This window comes from Homalodisca vitripennis, chromosome 4, assembly GCF_021130785.1.
Source record: "Homalodisca vitripennis isolate AUS2020 chromosome 4, UT_GWSS_2.1, whole genome shotgun sequence".
Taxonomy (NCBI): Eukaryota; Metazoa; Arthropoda; class Insecta; order Hemiptera; family Cicadellidae; genus Homalodisca; species Homalodisca vitripennis.
In genome coordinates, this window is record NC_060210.1 from 142,513,032 (window position 1) to 142,532,695 (window position 19,664).

General features: G+C 33.5%; 2 protein-coding genes across 2 annotated transcripts in view; one reads left to right on the forward strand and one right to left on the reverse strand.

Moving 5' to 3' along the window:
• Positions 1–19,664, reverse strand: part of LOC124360254 — a 71,985-nt gene that overhangs the window by 18,119 nt on the left and 34,202 nt on the right. The window contains exons 3-5 of the mRNA XM_046813697.1: positions 19,231–19,436; positions 15,147–15,282; positions 14,892–15,025 (exon numbers count right to left, since the gene is read on the reverse strand). Of these exons, the coding sequence (XP_046669653.1) occupies positions 14,892–15,025; positions 15,147–15,282; positions 19,231–19,436 (476 nt within the window). The remainder of the gene's footprint in view (positions 1–14,891; positions 15,026–15,146; positions 15,283–19,230; positions 19,437–19,664) is intronic.
• Positions 287–13,206, forward strand: LOC124360253. The gene is made up of 5 exons (XM_046813695.1): positions 287–441; positions 2,923–3,220; positions 8,097–8,494; positions 8,903–9,197; positions 11,885–13,206. The coding sequence occupies exons 1-5, from the start codon at positions 406–408 to the stop codon at positions 12,733–12,735; spliced, it is 1,878 nt and encodes a 625-aa protein (XP_046669651.1). The 5' UTR covers positions 287–405; the 3' UTR covers positions 12,736–13,206.

Below are 19,664 nucleotides of genomic sequence, written 5' to 3' on the forward strand. Positions count from 1 at the left end.
TATCAAATTTGATAATATAGAGGTATTGTCTCAAATTGACAGGGATTAAAAAGTTTTAAAGAATAATACATTTATATTACGTAATAATGTAAAATGTTATAATAAAATCTGTTCACCATTTACAATAGTTATCTTCGGTAAATAACAAAACTAAATGAAAAGTTTATTCTGATGCTTTGACAGGAGGAGGTGCGCCGGAACATGGTCTTGATAAGATTTAATTGGTCTTGATGGGAGAAATCAGTTTCTTTGAGATGTCTCTTTAACTCTATCATAAACTGTTCTTAATAGATAAATTATAGGGATCTCCAAAATTGATAAGCCGTTTAAAAAATCAATGTCGTGTCACCAATAATCTTAGTTATATAAACTACGTTTAACAGTACTCTTCTCTACTCTAGCATCATGATTTGTGTGGCGACCATTCCTCTATTTGGTCTGGTAAGTTTACAAAATGTGCGATGATTACAATATTATTGAGTAATAATGCTTCACTATTTTCAATTTGTTTGATTTGTTATAATATTTATAACAATTTATAAATATCTAGAAAACAGTATGGTAAGGAATTATATTTAACATAAAGAGCCGTACAGTACTGACTTTAGGTCAGAGATGGAACTTGACCTCAAATTCGAGAGCGAGACGAGTAGGTGTATAACTGTCTGTGCTCCACTAACAAAAACTATTTATTTATAACTATACCGTATATTACCGTTTCATTAATCGTAAATATATGAAGTTTTTCCTCTTGTGTGCGTATGTATAAATATATATATATATATATATATATATATATATATATATATATATATATGTAAATTTTAAACTAATGAACATCAAAGGTATCATAGAAATGGAAGTGTTGTGTAATTTCAAAATATTCAAATTTGGCTACATGTTTGTTTACCTCACAGTTAGTTTTAAACATGTATGGATTCTCAAACATTCATTTTGTAAAGTTACCATTATGATATATAATGAAAGTTGAAAGTTGGTATACCTGAGATATTAATTGTAAGAATAAGCGTAGGCGTATACAAGTAATTGTTAAAATAAAAAATATATATATATAAAGAAAATTTCACTTAAAATGCATAGAATGATTTGTAATACTGTGCGTTAACGTTAGTAGTATTCAAAACAACATACTGCATATTACAATATTTTAGTATTATGTAAAATACGTTGTCTTTTCGCATATAGGTTAATTTTTTAGAATCTTTCCGTATTTAATATACGATTTACAGGTGTATTTAGGTATATACGGTTAAAGCTAAAAAATTTAAATCCTTCTTCAACTTTGTCTTATTTGTGTCTTTAAGTAAAAAGTGAGTTATCACAAAATGTATTACAAATTAATAATAGAAGTTGGCCAAAATATTTAATTCGTTTATTTGGATAAGTTGGTAATATAATATTTTCTAAGTCACCTCTCTATATTTGTTAAATTCTAAATATAATTTGCTGCTAGCTACGCTTATCAGGTTTTCCAAGCACTGAAATACACATTTATATAAATATACAGTACATAATAGAAAGGTTTTTGAGACTCTAATGTAAGATCGGGAAAACATTCATTAAAATACTATTGAGTCTACTATCAAAAACTGTTGTCAGAATGAGGATTCACAACATACAATAAAAATGCAATCATCCACTAACTACCACTAACCATGATTTTTTTTTAAATTAACTCTTTTGTAATTAAGTACTATAATAAATTGGTTAGGCTAAATTAAATTTGTTTTATTACTAGAAACAGTTTCTCAATGACTAAAATTTGAATATTAAAGATTGTAAACACATCTTTAACTTTCTTAATTTGTTATTTAATGCACTTATCACAAGGCCCTGTCGTGTACAGTACAACATGTTGTTCGCTTTTTACACTTAAACTTATATATTATAAAATAATAAGAAACATTAAAATGTGTTTAAAAATTTTACTTTCATCAATCTACCTTGCTTACCTGTATATATACAGATTAGGAATGAAATATAGAAATATATTACATATTAAGTACAATTATATACATATATGCAGCTTGTTAGAGATTTGGAAGTCTCTGTATAACTGCTTGATAAGAGAGATTAATACCGAGTTACCTGAACTTAACTTAATGCACTTGTTGTAGCGAATGTTTGTGATCAAATGGTAACGTAACGATAATATATCGGAAGGTAATTATATAATTAGAGCATTTAAGTAGATTTAAGTGCTGATAGTTTTGAAATTATTTTTATTCTGGTTTCATCTTTTGGAATAAGTACAACTAATCAAGATAATTTTCTCTTGCAATGAGACAAATTTAGAGTAGACTAATGTCTTATACAGGGTGACTGCTAATACAACTGAAATCAGCGTGTCATCTTACAACCAATCCAAAAATGATAACAGGTAAGTTGTATATTGAACAGATAACGAGAATCCCTACAGAATAGTAGATCAAATGAATCACTAAAATATTATTAAATTATAAATATTCTAGATTAGATAAATCTTGTTTGGCTTGGTTTTGTTCATGTTTTGAAATACTCTACTTATTGAATAAAATTTCTCTTCAGTTCAAAAATAATTATGAAAATTTATAATTTTTTTCATTTGTATAGTTTGTTATTTTCAGCGAGGGGATTACCATTTGTGCATATGTACTTTTTGTTTTTGGACCTTTTATTGCCAAATACTTTGCTAACATATGCATGCTTCACTTTATTCATAATTTTACTTCTAAACTCCTTATTCATCACAGGTATTAAAGATATTACTTCTTGGATTCAAATATTAACATCAAAGTGTCAGTTTAAATTCAGGTATGTGTAGCTTCAATATCCCCTGACGTATGACGGAATGACGGATATTCCCTGCATCTAGGTAATTATAGCAGTATGCATTTTCTACGATGCCTGTGTTTTTTACAGCTGTTGTCCAGTTGTTTCGCTGACTTCAATGTGAGCGAGTACATATACTGGAAGAAAGCAGACATTTCCGCATGGGACCAGTACTTTCCGAGCCGCGCTCTACAGACCGAGCTTCTGACCAATCAGGCCGCCGTAGCCGCAGTCAACAGCCTGTTTTCCAGCCTTAACAGCAGTCTCGAGAAGGTGGTGGTGTTCCAGGCCCAGGAACTACGGACAGCACAGCTACTGATGAACGGCACTGAGGCTCAGGGATGTGTCAATGGCATAGCTTCGTTCATGCCGGATGCTATCAGCCAGGGTTAGTTGTTACGTCGACCCTTTAGTTATCCCTTTATAAAGGATGTAACAATACTTTAAAAATCTTTAGGATATTTTTTCCCAGTGTGAAATGAAGCATAAAATCAAATGCAACCAATGTACTATATCTTTCCAATTATTACGGTTTCTTTGCCTGCCTGCTGCTTATTTGAAAAATCGTATTTTCAAACCAACATTTGGTCAATTCTTTATGTGGAAAAGTGTAATCAATAAACAAGTGGTTGACTTTGTAAATTAGATTTAAAAGTAAAACTAAAACATCTGTATATAAAAATTACTAGAGTAAAAATTTTCGGAAAACTTGTCAAAAAACCAATGATATTTGACACGATTGAATAGGGTACCAAATAACTTATATATTTACAATCCCAAATCCCAAAATCTTCACAACAAGGTAACTTTCAATAATTAATCAAATAACAGTTAACAAATTATATTGAATATGTTAATTTCTTTGTTTAGTTTACTACGATTAAGTTGGTTGAATAGTTTTTAAATGTAATTTTAAAATAAATGCACTGGCTGCAGACATATGGTAAGCGAAAAGAGATAGACTATTGGTTTCATTTGACTTTTTGCCTCATTCTAAAGAACAATGTCCTAAATTTTATGTCTATTTTTTAACCTGTATTCTAGGTAGACCACACCGATCATACATCGTATAAAGAAAGAAATATATCGCTTAACAGGCCTTCCTGAGGTACAAAATTTTGAGATTATAACTATCATAAATGTGTTACTATGGTACATTAAAATCCCAAATGCTTGCACTCAGTTTCCTTTAAAATGTGTTTAGTCTACAATTTCTACTTGCCATTAGATCAAAGTAAAAATTTTCTCTAACAGTCATATCGAGTACCCCATTTAGTTAGATTTACATTATAATGCTTTATAATTATTATAAAACAATATATTACCTTTATTATTTATATAATGATTCTATTCTTCATTATTATTAGATATTGTAACCTAGGACGATACAGAATCAGTGGCGCACCCAGGGGGGGCTTTGGGGGCTTAAGCCCCCCCCCAAGGACCTGATATATCCGACTAATAAATACTGTATGTGACTAATCATTCGTTATGTATCATCATATATGTTTTATCGTACTTTTATAAACTATAATGAATGGTAACGTTAAACCTATTTATTAAAGTAACACAGATTAAATCATAGAAATCAAGAGTTGTGAAACAAATATTTAGACGTATGTATTCACAGTATAACTGCCTGCGCTGCTGTGTTAGCTCCCTCCATTCCATCCTGCTCTATGGCGATGACTACGTGCCGTTGCCATGGGCGACCAGCTCTAGTTTCCACAACTCTCACCAGACGCGCCCGTGCCCGCCCCGGCAGTGAATTTGTCTTTTGTCCAGTTGACAGTCGTAGTTTTATCGAATTGCAGTATAGTGTGTGTGTTATGGGTTGTCTGGCTGTCAAGTTCAAGCTGTGTTTGTGGTCTAGGTCTGACAAATTGGTTGGACAGTAGTCTAGTAAGTTATGGGTGATAAAAGAAAAGCTAGTATACAAAACTATTTTAAACCGTTGAAATGCCACAAAAATATTTCGGCAAGTAAGGAGCTGCCTACATGTGCTGAACAGCCTGAGTTTGTGTTGGAGGATGTCTCGGGAGCTAACGTAAGAACTCTGCAGTCCGATGTAAGTCAAAATAACTTAGACATTGCTTTGTTTAAAACAAAAAAATTGACAGACAGTGAAAAGTTAAAAGTGTTGAATGACAGATGGGTCCCTCAAAGTAGTTTTAACTTTCCTTACAGAACGTTACGGGACTCAACAACGAAAATTTTTGTTTTCATGGCTAAATAAATATACTTGGCTGTCTTATTCTGGAATTGAAGACTCTGCATACTGTGTTCATTGTATGCTTTTTTCCAAAAAAGAAGTAGGCAAGTAGTAACGCTCAACATACTGGCCAACTTGTTGAGGAAGGTTTTTTCTAACTGGAAAAAAGCATTAGAAAAATTTGAAAAGCATGCAGCCTCACAGTACCACAAGGACTCTTGTGTAAAGCGCAGCTAACTTTAAAAGAGTAATGGATAGTGAAATCAAATCAATCGACAAATCCCTTGATAAAGGGAAAGACCTTCAAGCCCAAAACAACGTGAAAAGAATCCTTCCGATAATAGACACTATTATTTTGTGTGGAAGGCAAAATATTGCTCTTAGGGGCCATAGAGATTATGGCGAGTTTGATATAAATCGTATAGACCTGCCGAGAATGAGGGTAACTTTAGAGCACTGCTTAGAGCCAGAATTGAAGCGGGGATCAAGATTTAAAAAAACACTTTGAATCATGTGGAAAAAATGCTACGTACATAAGTTGGAACTTCCAAAACCAAATAATTGATGCTTGTAACCAGATCATAACTGAAAAAATAGCAACTAAAGTTAAAGAGGCTAAGTTTTTTAGTATTCTCGCAGATGAAAACGTCCGATGTGTTTCAACAATTGAACAGTTTTCGTTGTGTCTACGATACGTAGATTCTGATGCATCAAATAATTACCAAATATGTGAGCAATTTCTCAAGTTCATGCCACTAACCTCCACAACCGGTAGGGAGTTGGCAAAAACTGTAATAAAAGGACTTGAAGATAGTAACATTGACGTCAATAACCTACGTGGCCAGGGGTACGATGGAGCGGCTGCCATGAGTGGGAAAGTTTAATGGGACCCAAGCCTGTATCCAAGAAGCTCACACCCACAGCAATATTTGTGCATTGCGCTTCTCATAGCCTTAATCTGGCATTATCAAACGCTTCTGAAGTTGCACCTATCAGAAACTGTTTCGGAATAGTAGAGAGGGTGTATAATTTTTTCAACACTCACTAAAAGACAAGCCGTTTTACAACAGTGTATTGCATCGGAGATAAATGTTGAAACCAACAGGAAAAAACTGCTACAACTTTGTCCAACAAGATGGGTGCAAAGGCATGATGCCGTCTTTGTCATGAAGGAGCTTCTTCAACCAGTTGAAGTAGCGTTGGAGGAAATAAAAAAACTGGAGTGATAGAGACTCTTCTTCTGGAACTCTTATTTTACTCAGCTCTTTACGTCAAGGCGAATTCATCATTTCTCTCTTGGCATCAGACAAGCTCCTTGGTTACACTGTAAACCTAAGCAAAAAGCTGCAAGGAAGTGATTTGGAACTATCTTCTGCAATCACACATGCTGAAACTGTACTTGAAAGCCTAAAATCCATAAGAACAAATGCGGATGAAGAGTTTCACTTCTTGTTTTGAAGAGGCTACCCATATGGCCAACAACTTTGGATGTAAAATCTCCATGCCCCGAACAGTTGGCAGACAACAAAAATAGAAACAACACACCAGCAGATACGCCTGAAGTGTACTACGGCGATCTATTTTCATCCCTTGGATTGAATCTTTGATAAGTTCTTTGGAATCCCGATTCATGAAACATAAAGACATATTGAAGGGGTTTGAGTGTCTGATGCCTACAGCCGATGGATCACGTGGAAAGGAAGAAACCTCAAAACTTAATTATCTGCAGCTGTGTTGTTTTTATAAAAATGACATAATTGGAAAGTGGTGGGAACAACGAAAAGCCTGCTCAAAGCCGAGTTTGAGTTGTGGCACAACAGCTTTAAGACCCCAACACCAACACACCAAGAATATGTAATTGATTTGTTGAACTTGTGTGATAAGGACATGTTTCCTAACATCCACATATTGTTGAAAATATTGGTGCACTATCCCTGTAACTACGAGTACAGCAGAAGGTCGTTCTCAACATTACGTAGACTCAAGACCTATCTAAGGAATACCATGGGTGCTAACAGACTGAGTGGACTGGCGGCTTTGAATATTCACCGTGAAATAGAAGTGACCAATACAGAGGTAGTTTTCTGTTCTCAAAAAATCGACCAGACGTCTAGATTTTGTCTTGTAAATATTTTTAACTTTAACTTACATCTCATTTTGTAATCATTAAATTTACATTTGTAATTTAAATGTATTATTTCTTTCCTTGAAAACTTAAAAACTAATTAATGACAGTCCAACTTATTCCAGGATGACATTTCATAATAAAAATCAATATAAAGCTTTAACTTGTAATTTTAATAAGGTTTAATTGAGCTAAAAGCTGGTTTAATGTAATAGTAGCCTATTAACTTAAATTTTTCTCTAATAAGATTTAACTTGTAGTTGATTATGAAACAGGCCACAGACAGTTGGTTTTAGCTTTACTCAATTATCTAATGATCATGTAATACAGTGATGTACCAAATGTTACATTATTGTAGTTCGATATGTTATAGGCCAACTAATTATATATTACTGGTCATTGAAGGTCATGTAATGGAAAACTATAGGCGTACATTTTATACTTGGGAAGCCGAAGCCCCCCCCAAACCAAAATTCTGGGTGCGCCCCTAGAATTGCTAGTATTCATGATATTTATCAACGCAAGTTTTTAAATAATGACCAAGAAGTTGTACTTCTTTTATTAAGTTGTACCGTTAAGGGCTACTGACAATAAGTTTGTTGTGGGTGGCATTTTCACACGTTCATCGTGCAAGAAATTTACTGATGGCAACTTTTTCGTACAAATTAAAATAAATGCACAAATAAAAATCATGTAACGTATGAATATATTTATGTTTAGAAAGTATTATAAAAACTGATTGATCTGAATCATTTGTTCACAAGAGTGTACATAGTGATATGTGAGTATTATTAATGTAAACTAAATTATAAGGTGGTTATGATCTTGCAATTACCAGAACAAATTATTTAAATGTAGAAAATAGATCATTTTGCCTGGTGAATTTCAATATGCTCTATTTCTACCAAATTTGACATTATTTTACAGAAGTATTGACGTACAATGACTGCTCGGCGGATGCTCTCCCTTCCCTACTCCGAATGTACTACGCCTGGGCAAAGCAGAGGAAAAGTTACAAGGCAGCGTATCAGCGCGCTCTGACCGGCATCGACGTGTGTGCCAAGACCTACCCCAACAGTGACGCTGTGGACCGACTGAAGGCGTGTGTGGAGGCCCTGAGTACCGATTACTTCCAGACCGCCAACGCCACAATTCAGAGCCTCGACCCTAGCCCAGCCATGAGCTACTTCAAACAGGTGGTCGTGGAGTGCGCCAGCCTGTCCTGTGGTGTGGTTGTCGAGAAGGGCTCTCTGTTCCTAAAGATGCTGCTGGAATGCTCTGCCCTAGACCCCAACATAGACCCTACACTCTACGCACAGGAGCTGGTAAATCAGTCTGAAGACCAGTATACATTGTTTGGAAAGATATATGTATCTAAATGTTTAAAATGTATTTCATCCTGCCAAATCTTAGTTTATAATAAGAGTAGATCTAACAAAAATCCGAATTAATATATTATATTTTGAACTCAAACTTAATTTACATGTTACAAACAACAAAGCAGCTTTTTTACGAGGAACTACCTAGTCCTATGAATTTACAATGTGATACCTATTCAGGTGCAGCAGCCATTGCAACACAATCTTAGGTTTTCTTAACTTCTTACTCTTTTATGGAATATGGGCTCCACTACTACTAAGTTCGGAAAAATTTACTAATATTAAAAAGTTTGAATTAAAAATCTATTAAATTTATTCAAACGTATAGTGTTATAAAATTTCCTGTTTTATCAGGATTCATGGAAAGGCTACAATGATACTCTAGCCTCTCAAATCTTAGAGGCTCAGACAACAGACCGGAACAAGGTGCGTGACTTGGAAGCCGAGATGATAAGCTACTACCAGCTGCAAAGGTCGGCACTGGAGAAGTACGTTGTAGAGTCCCGAGGGTTCGACTTCTACCTGGACAAGGTACACGGTTACCTGAGTGGCTACTACAGCACATTGGTGGAGACTGCTGCAGACAACCCAGGAGACCCAGATTGTGTTGCAGACGCATCAGTAGCTCTCGATGTCATCGCCAATATAAGTGAGTGCATGTTTTGTATACGGTTACCTGAGTGGTTACTACAGCACATTGGTATACGGGTGTTTATACTGCTGTAGACAAATCCGGATACTCAAATTGTTGCAAACGCAACAGCAGCTCTTGATGTCATTGTCAATACTCAAGTAATTGCATATTTTGTAAATTAAATCCGTAAAAATAGTGTTTTCTGCATATTTTTTATTAGACAGAAAATGCACGTATTACTTATAGTTATTCCACGCTATCAGAAATCATTATATTTTTTATTTCGTAAAATACCGTACTATTAGTGTTAAACACCAACTTTTTAATATCAACTAAAGAAGTATTATATATTATAGAATATATAATACTTATATATTATAAATATTCCATCGCAATGGAAGCGTTTGAAGTTTAATTCTATTCCACACATGTACGTTTGTTTAAAACATTACAGTATAAATTTTAATGAAAGTCAATAAATAAATCAGTGTATTTTTCTGTCAATATTTTTATTCTGTAACTTAAAATTAGATATTCATTTTGGATTTAATACGACTTTTCAACCTAAGAATCGATTTAAACGTCAGATAATACAATAAGAACCTGTATCAGTACATCAAGGCTGATCATATCTATTATGTACGATAAGCACAAGCTCTGTTGGTCGGAAGATCGTCTTCCTTATTTGACAGAAAATCTCTGCCTTTGTACGTATCTAGATGGATCGTGCCTAAGTAGAGACATCTTTAAAAAATCTTCCCTGAAGCTCATTTTAGAAGCAAACTTTTGACACTACAGGCATAACAGAGTTATTAAACAAATTGTAAATTACATATTTATCTTATGATTACAGCTATGAACAATTATAATAATTAAAGCAATGGTTCCACTACATTTAAATAGTAGTCTTCTACAAGACTCCAAATATTCCAATTATTTTGTACTTGAAGTGTCTTTAAGTTTACGAACGTAATCTCATAACTTTAGACAAATTTAATTATTATAATTAGGCTAAAATACGTGCCAAAAAGTTCAGAAGCACAGAAAATGGTAAATCACATTTAAGAATATTTGTACTAATATAACGAATATAGTAAAAAAGGGGTCTTGGTCTTAGAATTAAAATACGCGATAAGAAGAAAAAATCTTTTCCAAATATCAGAAATATTGATAAGCAGTTTTTAGAGACATTTCAAACTACGTATTACTCGTCAATCACACATTTTACAATATAATTTGTACTTTTGGGAGGCCTTTCGAAATCAATGATTCCATCGTCAGTCAGCTTCACACAAAAATGAAGTGGTGGTACTGTAACTGAACCAATGGCAATCAGTATGATTGGACTTAATCTCTCTTAAAACTTTTTACATTAAAAAAGGGTATATGAAATGTTCCGGTATGTATTTAAATTGTTTTAGGTCCACTTCTTGCATTATTTCCCATTAGTATAAAAATACGTGGGTGCGTTGGCAAATAATACATACAGGGTGACCAAGGGTAGCCACCGTTGGGTTCTCAGAACAAATAACTTTAAAAAATTGTGTAATTTACTTCATTTTATGCTTATTACAATGACTTAGTTCAAGTTTTAAAATTCGGTCACCATTTTCCAATGTTGTGGTCAAATTTGAAATTTCCCGAGGAAACCCCATAATACGTCGACATTGGCTGAAATCACATTCACAGGAGGTTGGATAAGTTGTTAATCCCAATTTAAAGTTTACTATAAAATGTATACTATTTGAGAACCCAATGGCCGCTACATTGAGTTTATCGTCCTGTATAGAGCCTTAGTTTATTTATATGTTTTGTATCTTGAACACTAAATTTTATTAATAGCAGTTTAGTTTTAAACGTAAAATCGTTTTGTAACATTCCTTAAATTGTAATTCATACAATTAATATTGATAAAAATCATTGTATTTACTACTTGATTGTATTAATTTATTTGTGTAATAAAAGTCAGTCCAATTGTTTTGCCATTCCAAGAATTCCCTATAATCGTGATATTATTTATTTCAATTTCTTTATGTTATTAGCTGTGCGTGTCTTGTGCGTCTATCCGTGGAACTTTTAATTTAACTGGTTGATATGTATACCAGAATCCTATAGCACCGTATTGTATGGAAATCTTAGTAGTGATACACCATTTGTGTACTTTCATGTTTCCAAGATTAAAAGATCCGTGTGTCATTTCGTATTATTGAATTAAAGTTGAGAAGTTAGATGAAAAATGGCTTCATTATTGAGATGAAGGTACGTAATCTCTACCTTGTACCCTCTTATGGTAGAAGAGTAACCCAAAACTGTTCAATAATTAAACTGACTCATTGACTCATAAAAATAAGCAAATACAAATTTGCTGATTTTGCTTTTAAAAACGAAGTAAACACTTGGATCAGGTGAAATATAAACGAATTATTATTTATCACTTATAGCCTATTATGAAACTAGAATAGTTTTCAACTCAATTCAAAACTGTTAAGAATATTGGCTTCTAATCCTTTTTTAACAAGATAAATTTTCAACAATTTAATGTTGTGTATATTTGCATTACGAGTTTTGGGGGTTGTGTGTATACTACTAATATATATTAAATTGTGTTTTTTTATAATAGTGAAGTGACAGAACTAAGTGATAAGATATCCTAGACTTCAATTCAGTAAAATTATTTGATAATGGTTTTTCATTGATTTCAGGTGCCTATAACTCACTTACATGTGATATTGCAATTGTGAGCAACACGACAAACTTGATTTCGGCAGTTAACAATGACTTCTCATATCTCAACGCTCAACTTCCTATCATCGGAAATGCTGCAATCATCAAATGCTTCCTACAGGGGTATATTTTTGCTCCGAACACAATAATAGATTGCTTTAATCTACTTTTTACTGATTTCGACCTTAAATACGACGATTACCAGGCAGATATTGTCAAAGATGTTGCTGTTTTAGAAAGTTATGAGACCTCATTCTTCAACGGTTCAGACTTTCCTTGTGGTAGCTCAAGCCTCAAACGAACATTCTTAGCAGCTGATAATGTTCTTTACCACCTCCAACGTTGTCTATATATCACATCAGGAACTACATACGATGTAACTACTCCTTCCTCTATCACCACAGCTGAAACTACTACTCAAAATACGTATCCAAAGACCTCGACATCTAGGATAACTACTGCTGAAACCACTCCCGTTGTAACTACTCCTGCAGTTGAAACTACTCCAGTCGTAACTACTCCTGAAGCCGGAACAACTCCACCCGTAACTACTCCTGCTGCTGGCACTACTCCACCTGTAACTACTCCTGCTGCTGGGACTACCCCACCTATAACTACTCCTGCTGCTGGGACTACCCCACCTGCATCTACTCCTGCTGCTGGGACTACCCCACCTGCATCTACTCCTGCTGCTGGGTCTACCCCACCTGCATCTACTCCTGCTAATGGGACTACCCCAGCTGCAACCACTCCTGCAGCCGGATCAAGTCCAGGCGTAACTACTCTTCCACCTGCTATAAATAAAAGAGGTAGACGGTTAACACAGTAACAATTGCATTACATAAGCTATAAAGTCAAATGTCAAGGAGTAGATTTTATACAACCCAATATGTCGTAGATTATTAAATATTTATCAAATATCAATATTATATGAATATCTTAAGAACCTGAATCCTGAAATATTTTACAGTTATTTATACCCAATATGTTTTCTATTGATTTACAATATATGTCACCACTTTAAAATTTCCTTCTAAATGAATATAGTAAGATCATATAACCAAAAAAATATTTACGATCATAATTATATTAGTACTGTACTTGAGTTTTTGCATTAGTTAAAGCCATAAAGCAATAATATAATACTTCATGGTGCTCTTAACATTTAAAAGTTTCTAAAATATAAAGCTGTGCAATTTTGAAAATGTGAAAACTCTATGCTTTAATGGTAATCTATAAACCAATTTTGGTTATTAGTATTGTCCTTTTTAAAACAATACATTTATTTCTTATACTTATATATCGTATAGTAGTTTATTGAACAAAACATATCTGTTACCCTTTCTTAATGTCACCCCCTCATCCCTTCCCTCTCCGTCTCCTTTTAGTGGTCGAAAGCCTTTTAGTAGTCTTTAGTTAAACCAATTGAATGCGTAAAATAATTTAATGTTGAGTACACATCTACTAATACTCAAGAACTCATGAAATAATAATACGAATAGTAATGAAAAGCAATAAAGAATTATAAATTCAAACGTACCTACTCTTTATACGTCTGTATATTTCGAAACCAAGAGAGTTAACATTCTCTATCACTCACAAAGATCTCACTTATTTCAAAACAAAACTGTATAATTTTATTTTTACTCTGGGTTATTAGTTGCTGTTCAGCTTGCCTAATCAATCAATGGAAAAGAGAGGAAAAGAACAAACTTTAGAGAATATATTAGAGACTTTACCATTCTAAGTACAATAACGGTTTCCTATCAATCAAACGCTTCCGATGAGATCACTAATCTGGGGTGTATGTCTTCACAAACAAAGTATTTAATCGTTAGAACGCGGCGCGAGCTACGAGCACACGTTGAGCAGAGATAATCAAGACATATCGCCTCATCCGTTACTCGTCTCGCCCCGCCTGACGCTATCGTCACTGCCAGTGCCACCAACAACACAGCGCAGTATCAATCAGTACTTTCATGTTAACAGTTTGTTGTTATGTTCGAAATGTTAACTCTGAATTAAATGCAGTATATGGGACATCAAATTTAAAGTATTTAACAGTTTTATATTTACCTTGACCTATGCAAATTGGGTTTCCTGCTATATAATATTATTCAAAATGTCATATCAGTTTCAATTCTTAACTTCTTAAGGGTATTAGGTATATCTATAAATACACGTTTCAGAGCAATTTTTCTACAATTAAGCTTTAATGGAACTGCTTGTGACTATATATATATATATTATACAAACATTATTATGGATGTCATTGACTATCAGACAGGAATGTTTGCCGATGATTAAATTTATATAAAAAATAATAAAACAATTTAATGCTGTTTATCCTGTGAGTATGCTTGTATTAGCGGTTGTAATTTTGATATGTTGTAGTTAACAGTTTCCAATTTAATTCTATATAATCACGATGAAGCTAATATACTTACCCTAAGTAACGAATGAATTGTGTGTGTTTTGTATTCAAAGACGCACTTCAAGGCTCATAATTATTTTCATCAGATATCATTCCAAATGTCGCGTTTTGAAGTATATTTTGTATGCGCTTGAAAATTTTTACTACAAATGGTTTTCTTAATAATATATATTTTTGTGTTGGTTTACGTGCAAATTATTGACGTGTGATATAAAGTAACGGTTATGCGTACATTATGAAATCAAAACAACCATCTTTAACAACCTGGCATTACAAATACAGATGGGATACATTTTTAAAAGTTATATAAAAAATGAACGCAAAAAAACTAAACACAAAAAATTGGTACGTAATGCATTTGAAAAATGGATTACAGAATATGTCCTATGTCCATGCGTTGATCCTACTTTGACTGTTTATCCGAGTTCAGAAAAAGATGCATGATACTATTACATGCCACTACACAATTCACGCTTATACGACCTTTTTATCATTTTCATCAGTGGTTTAGTATCAAAGTCAATCTTTATGGCAGGTGTGACGTCACTAACCTGCTTGCCATTGAGCAACCACGTGACTTCTGGAGTCGGCCTGGAAGGCCCTGACGTGCAGTTAACCTCCAGTCGTTCACCTACCGTGTACTCTTCCTTCCAGTACGTTATCTGAGGGTCTTCTGTCTGTTTTTCTGTAATCAAAGTTGGTTTCTTATTTTATAAGTGTGCCAAAGGCAATACTATTAGATTTAGTAAACAATTACATACTTAACATAACCTACAAGCTATCACTAAGGTTGATGTTGTACTTACTTATGACCGTGACCTCCTCGTCCTCTGAGGCCTTGGTATAGATGGGTGTTTCTGTGGTGACCTCACAACAATAGACTCCCGACGCGTCAAAGTCCAGGATCTTTAGTCGTACTTGTTGCTCATTGCTCTGAGCCCACTAAAAAAACAACAAAATCTAGAGAGCTCTCCAAATATAGGTTTATTTTTAACTACAAGATGTGCACTGCTTTTAAAAGCCATTGTAACCTTAATTTTATAACTAACCCTATTATAAATTTAGGATTATCTCAATAAAGTAAGATAATACTCGATATAATATTAAACAATAACTCTATCGTGCCTCGTACTAAACAATAAGATTATAAAATGCACCTTTTCAGGAATAATTATTAGTGCTAATGATATGAGATTAATATTTAACACTGTTAAAATATTCCTTGATGTTAATGCTTATCTTGGAAGCAAATAGCATTATTCCTATCGATTAAAACAAAAGAATAAGTTTTCTCTCCTGCTATCAGATCTTAATACTACTGAAATTGACTTTTCATTATTGTAATATTTTCTACAGTATTTTACGGGGAGTTAGCCTTTCATACTATGAAAAGGAAGTTCGGGATTCACAGAGAAGGATGGAGTTTTCGCTCAAATTGCATTGGTAGAAAGAGAGAAAAGTCGGGTTATGTTCCAGAAAAGGCAAGCAAGTGACATCAAGTCCGTTAACGGACACCCATTAGGCCACACCCAGCCCACTCCGCCACCCCTACTGCTTCTCTCGGCTGGCCTTTACAGCCTGTGTTTGTAGTGATCATGCTTATGTTCTTCCCTTTCTATGATCTGTTCGTTAAACACAAAATATCTGTAAAGAATATTACACAAAGTAAATAATATTTTATACTTAGTAAGGCATACATATTTTATGATACGAAATAAAACTTATGAAATTGTGCCAAATAAACGTATTTTGAAAGTAGCTGAACAGATGTTTTTTTAATTTGAGAGCTTATTCATTCTATATCACTTTTAATAGAAAGGTTGTTTTGCCTACTGAGCCGTTACAATCTGGTCTCTTGTCTAGGGAAGGAAATCTGGTCTATTCAATTTTATACATATTTTGGGGTCAGCTTTAGCGAAATCTATCACTAAGACAGGGACCTGCGAGATTTTTCTTTTCCGACACAATACTAATTTTTCGAACTTACTCTATACACTTTAGATTTTCATCAACTTCATTTCTATATAGATAATATCGAGTCAGATTGTTGTGCGTGTCACTCTTTGGATTTAGCTGAGATTTATCAGGCCTGTTTTGATATCGGCCTTATGTGTAATCATTATGGCATCGATAGAATATCATTTAAATACCGTAAAATATATTTTTTTAACATACTGAGCTACAATCATATGACATTTTAATATAATAGGTCATGTAGACCAACATTAGTTCTATGATGGTGCTCGCCCTTCTATGGAATTTGGCTGAGCGTAATTGAAAAATATCGTGCTATGTGTTGGCGTAACTTCTTTATCCTCTGTCAGAAGGACGTAAAAATTTATTTCTGTGTAAATATCTGTCTGTCTGTTTGCCTGTCTGTAGGGCATTTCAAGAGGGAAATGAGTTATACTATAGAATTTTGGTTTGAAACCTCAGTAAAGCTTTGTATATGCCCAGTCTCGTTGTAGATCTGGAGGTATTTTGTGAGATTAGCTCACATTATTTTTATAAATAATTTAAGAAATAGTACATTATTTATAATCTGCATAATTACTTAGAATTTTACACAACCATGAGTTTTATAAATAAAACAATATTAATATATGAAAGTGCCTTAGACAACTGTCATTCTGTTCCTAATAAGGGCCCTATCTCGAAACATGTTTCTCTATTGATATAAGTCGTGGTAAGAAACTAAAAGTAAAATATACAATAATATTGGGTTAATAAGGCAACAGTTTTTAAATAGCTAATAAAAAGGAAGTACAAGTGATCAGGAATTAATTTAAGCTTCTAAAGAATTTATTTTCAATGTGTTCTTCATAAACAACATTCATATATTTCCAAAAAATATAATCTTTAATTTAGATGTAAGGATTACCTCATGGTATATTTTAATAACATGTTCTTACTACATATTTACACTTCTAACAGATTTGTTTTTAGTAATTACAAATATCTCATCACGAATTTGAATGAAAACTCTCTAAATTCACAATAAATACAAATCTAGTATTCTCCTCAGAAAACTTGCATACAATGTAAGTGAGAAAAAGAGCTATAAAAATAATGAATGAATTTTACTTGAATATGATTACAGTTAAATTTTCAAGCTCGCGCTCTTAAGGGATGGATTAGCATGCTTTTGCCATTAATCAGGCTGCAAGGTGAAGGAACGCCTTTGTTAGTGAAAGACAAGGCGTGAGGTGGAGAGCGCAAATGTCAGCATTTAATGACTCCGTCTGCGCGAAACTATTAGAGATCCCTCCACGTTTACAAAGGCCACTTTCTGTGACATTTAGAATCCATTTTAAGCCATGGCTGAGAAAATACTTGTTTACATTAATAAAGGTTCAAGTTGGGTATTGGGATTTAGCGAAATGTCATCATTTAAGATGATATAATCAATTATTGGTTGGAAAAATACTTTTAATTTTAATTCATAGTCGTTTAAGATTACCGTTTGGAAGATCACTGTACGAAAAACTGTATGCATTTCTATTAGGATATTCATGCATTATTGTACTCAGACCCTAATAAAAATTGTTAGATAAATAAAGTGACATTTTTACAAAAAGTACAAGAGTTGCAGTTTTAGACAGTAGCATGCTGTGTTTATTAATGTCTAGGTTAAGGTAGTTTTATTTTCAATGAATATATTTTTAAAACATGTCATAGGTTTTAATATTACTTAGAAACTTGAATATTGTATGAATGAAACACGTGTCTTTTCAGTTGTATCTCATGTACGATGCTTAAAACTCATACCATTAAGGGATTAATAATTTTTTATATTATTCTTGTTTTAAGAAGTGGGCACTGCCTTAAGCATGTTTACGACAATTGAAAATACGAATAATAAATTAAGATTTAATCAAACATCCAAGTGATTATTTCTATCTAAAAAATAAGTAAGAAACATAATTATCTACTGCGTGTATAAAATATTCCAGAACCTATTAAACGGTTGTTTTTTACAAGTGAAATTTTTATAGAAAATTCAGGGCTTTCTGCATGGACAGCTAGCTATACGTCAGGTTTAGATTTCAAGCGAAGCAACTTTTGCGGAAACTTTCTTTAAATACTTTAGTATTTTCAGTCGAATCAATAATAATCTATTTTATTTGGGTTTACAAGTTTCCACTTCTATAATGTACTTTTATACACGATTTGTGTTGTCCCTAGTAAAATACCACAGGTTATGCTCTGATAGCCATTAATATTTGCACTAATCATTTAGTGACTCATGTCACTAAAATGAGACATTTAATACGTAGGTAGTACTAATAAGTTCATCTTGTGCTGGGAATTTTTTTTTAAATCACATCTATTCAGAACTGAAAAAGACATTTTATCCGATAATACAATACCACCAATGATTTCTACTATCCAAAACACAGGGCACATACAATACTCTTATGTATTACTGTTTTATGTTTCTCAAATTATTCAGGGGTTGAATTATACAATGAGAATAGAGAAAATAGGCTTAAAAAATTGTTGTATGAATGAAAAAATCGACTTTTGCTTGTAACCGTTAGTGTGGGATAATTTAGACTTACAATATCAAAATTTCATCCCTACGAGCTACGAAGAAGCCTACGTTATTGTTGCAGAGGTCGCCTGAGGAGTTAACATTATATTTGAGAGAAAAGAGCAAACATGATTTTTCCTTAACATTAAAAGTTTTCCTCAGTGAACGAATTAAAGCCATTCTTTTATGTAAATCCTTTCAAATTTAGTTCCAATCTAGATATTTTACACTTACATTTGCAATAACATTTATCTTCACAAAATTGATATATATCTAATTATTTTACGTGATTCATCTTAATAAAATAGGTAAAGCTATATTATTGAAGACTTAACACTTAGACAATGTATACTTACGTCTATTTGAGCACCATGTATCGTGTAGTTCTTGAATGGAGGCTTTCTGCCATTGACAAACTGGAATATTTTGTGTCCATGTTTGTGCCACTCCACTTTGTGTAGCTGATCTTTCTCGACATTATAGTCGCATTTGAGCAGCATATGAGACCCCAGCAGAACGTAGCGTGGAACATTTAGGTGGACATGGACATGCATTCTGCATTCTGAAACAATACGTTCAGGTACATTATAACCACACCTGAGTAGCATATGAGACCCCAGCAGAACGTAGCGTGGAACATTTAGGTGGACATGGACATGCATTCTGTATTCTGAAACAATACGTTCAGGTACATTATAACCACACCTGAGCAGCATATAAGACCCCAGCAGAACGTAGCGTGGAACATTTAGGTGGACATGGACATGCATTCTGCATTCTGAAAAAATAC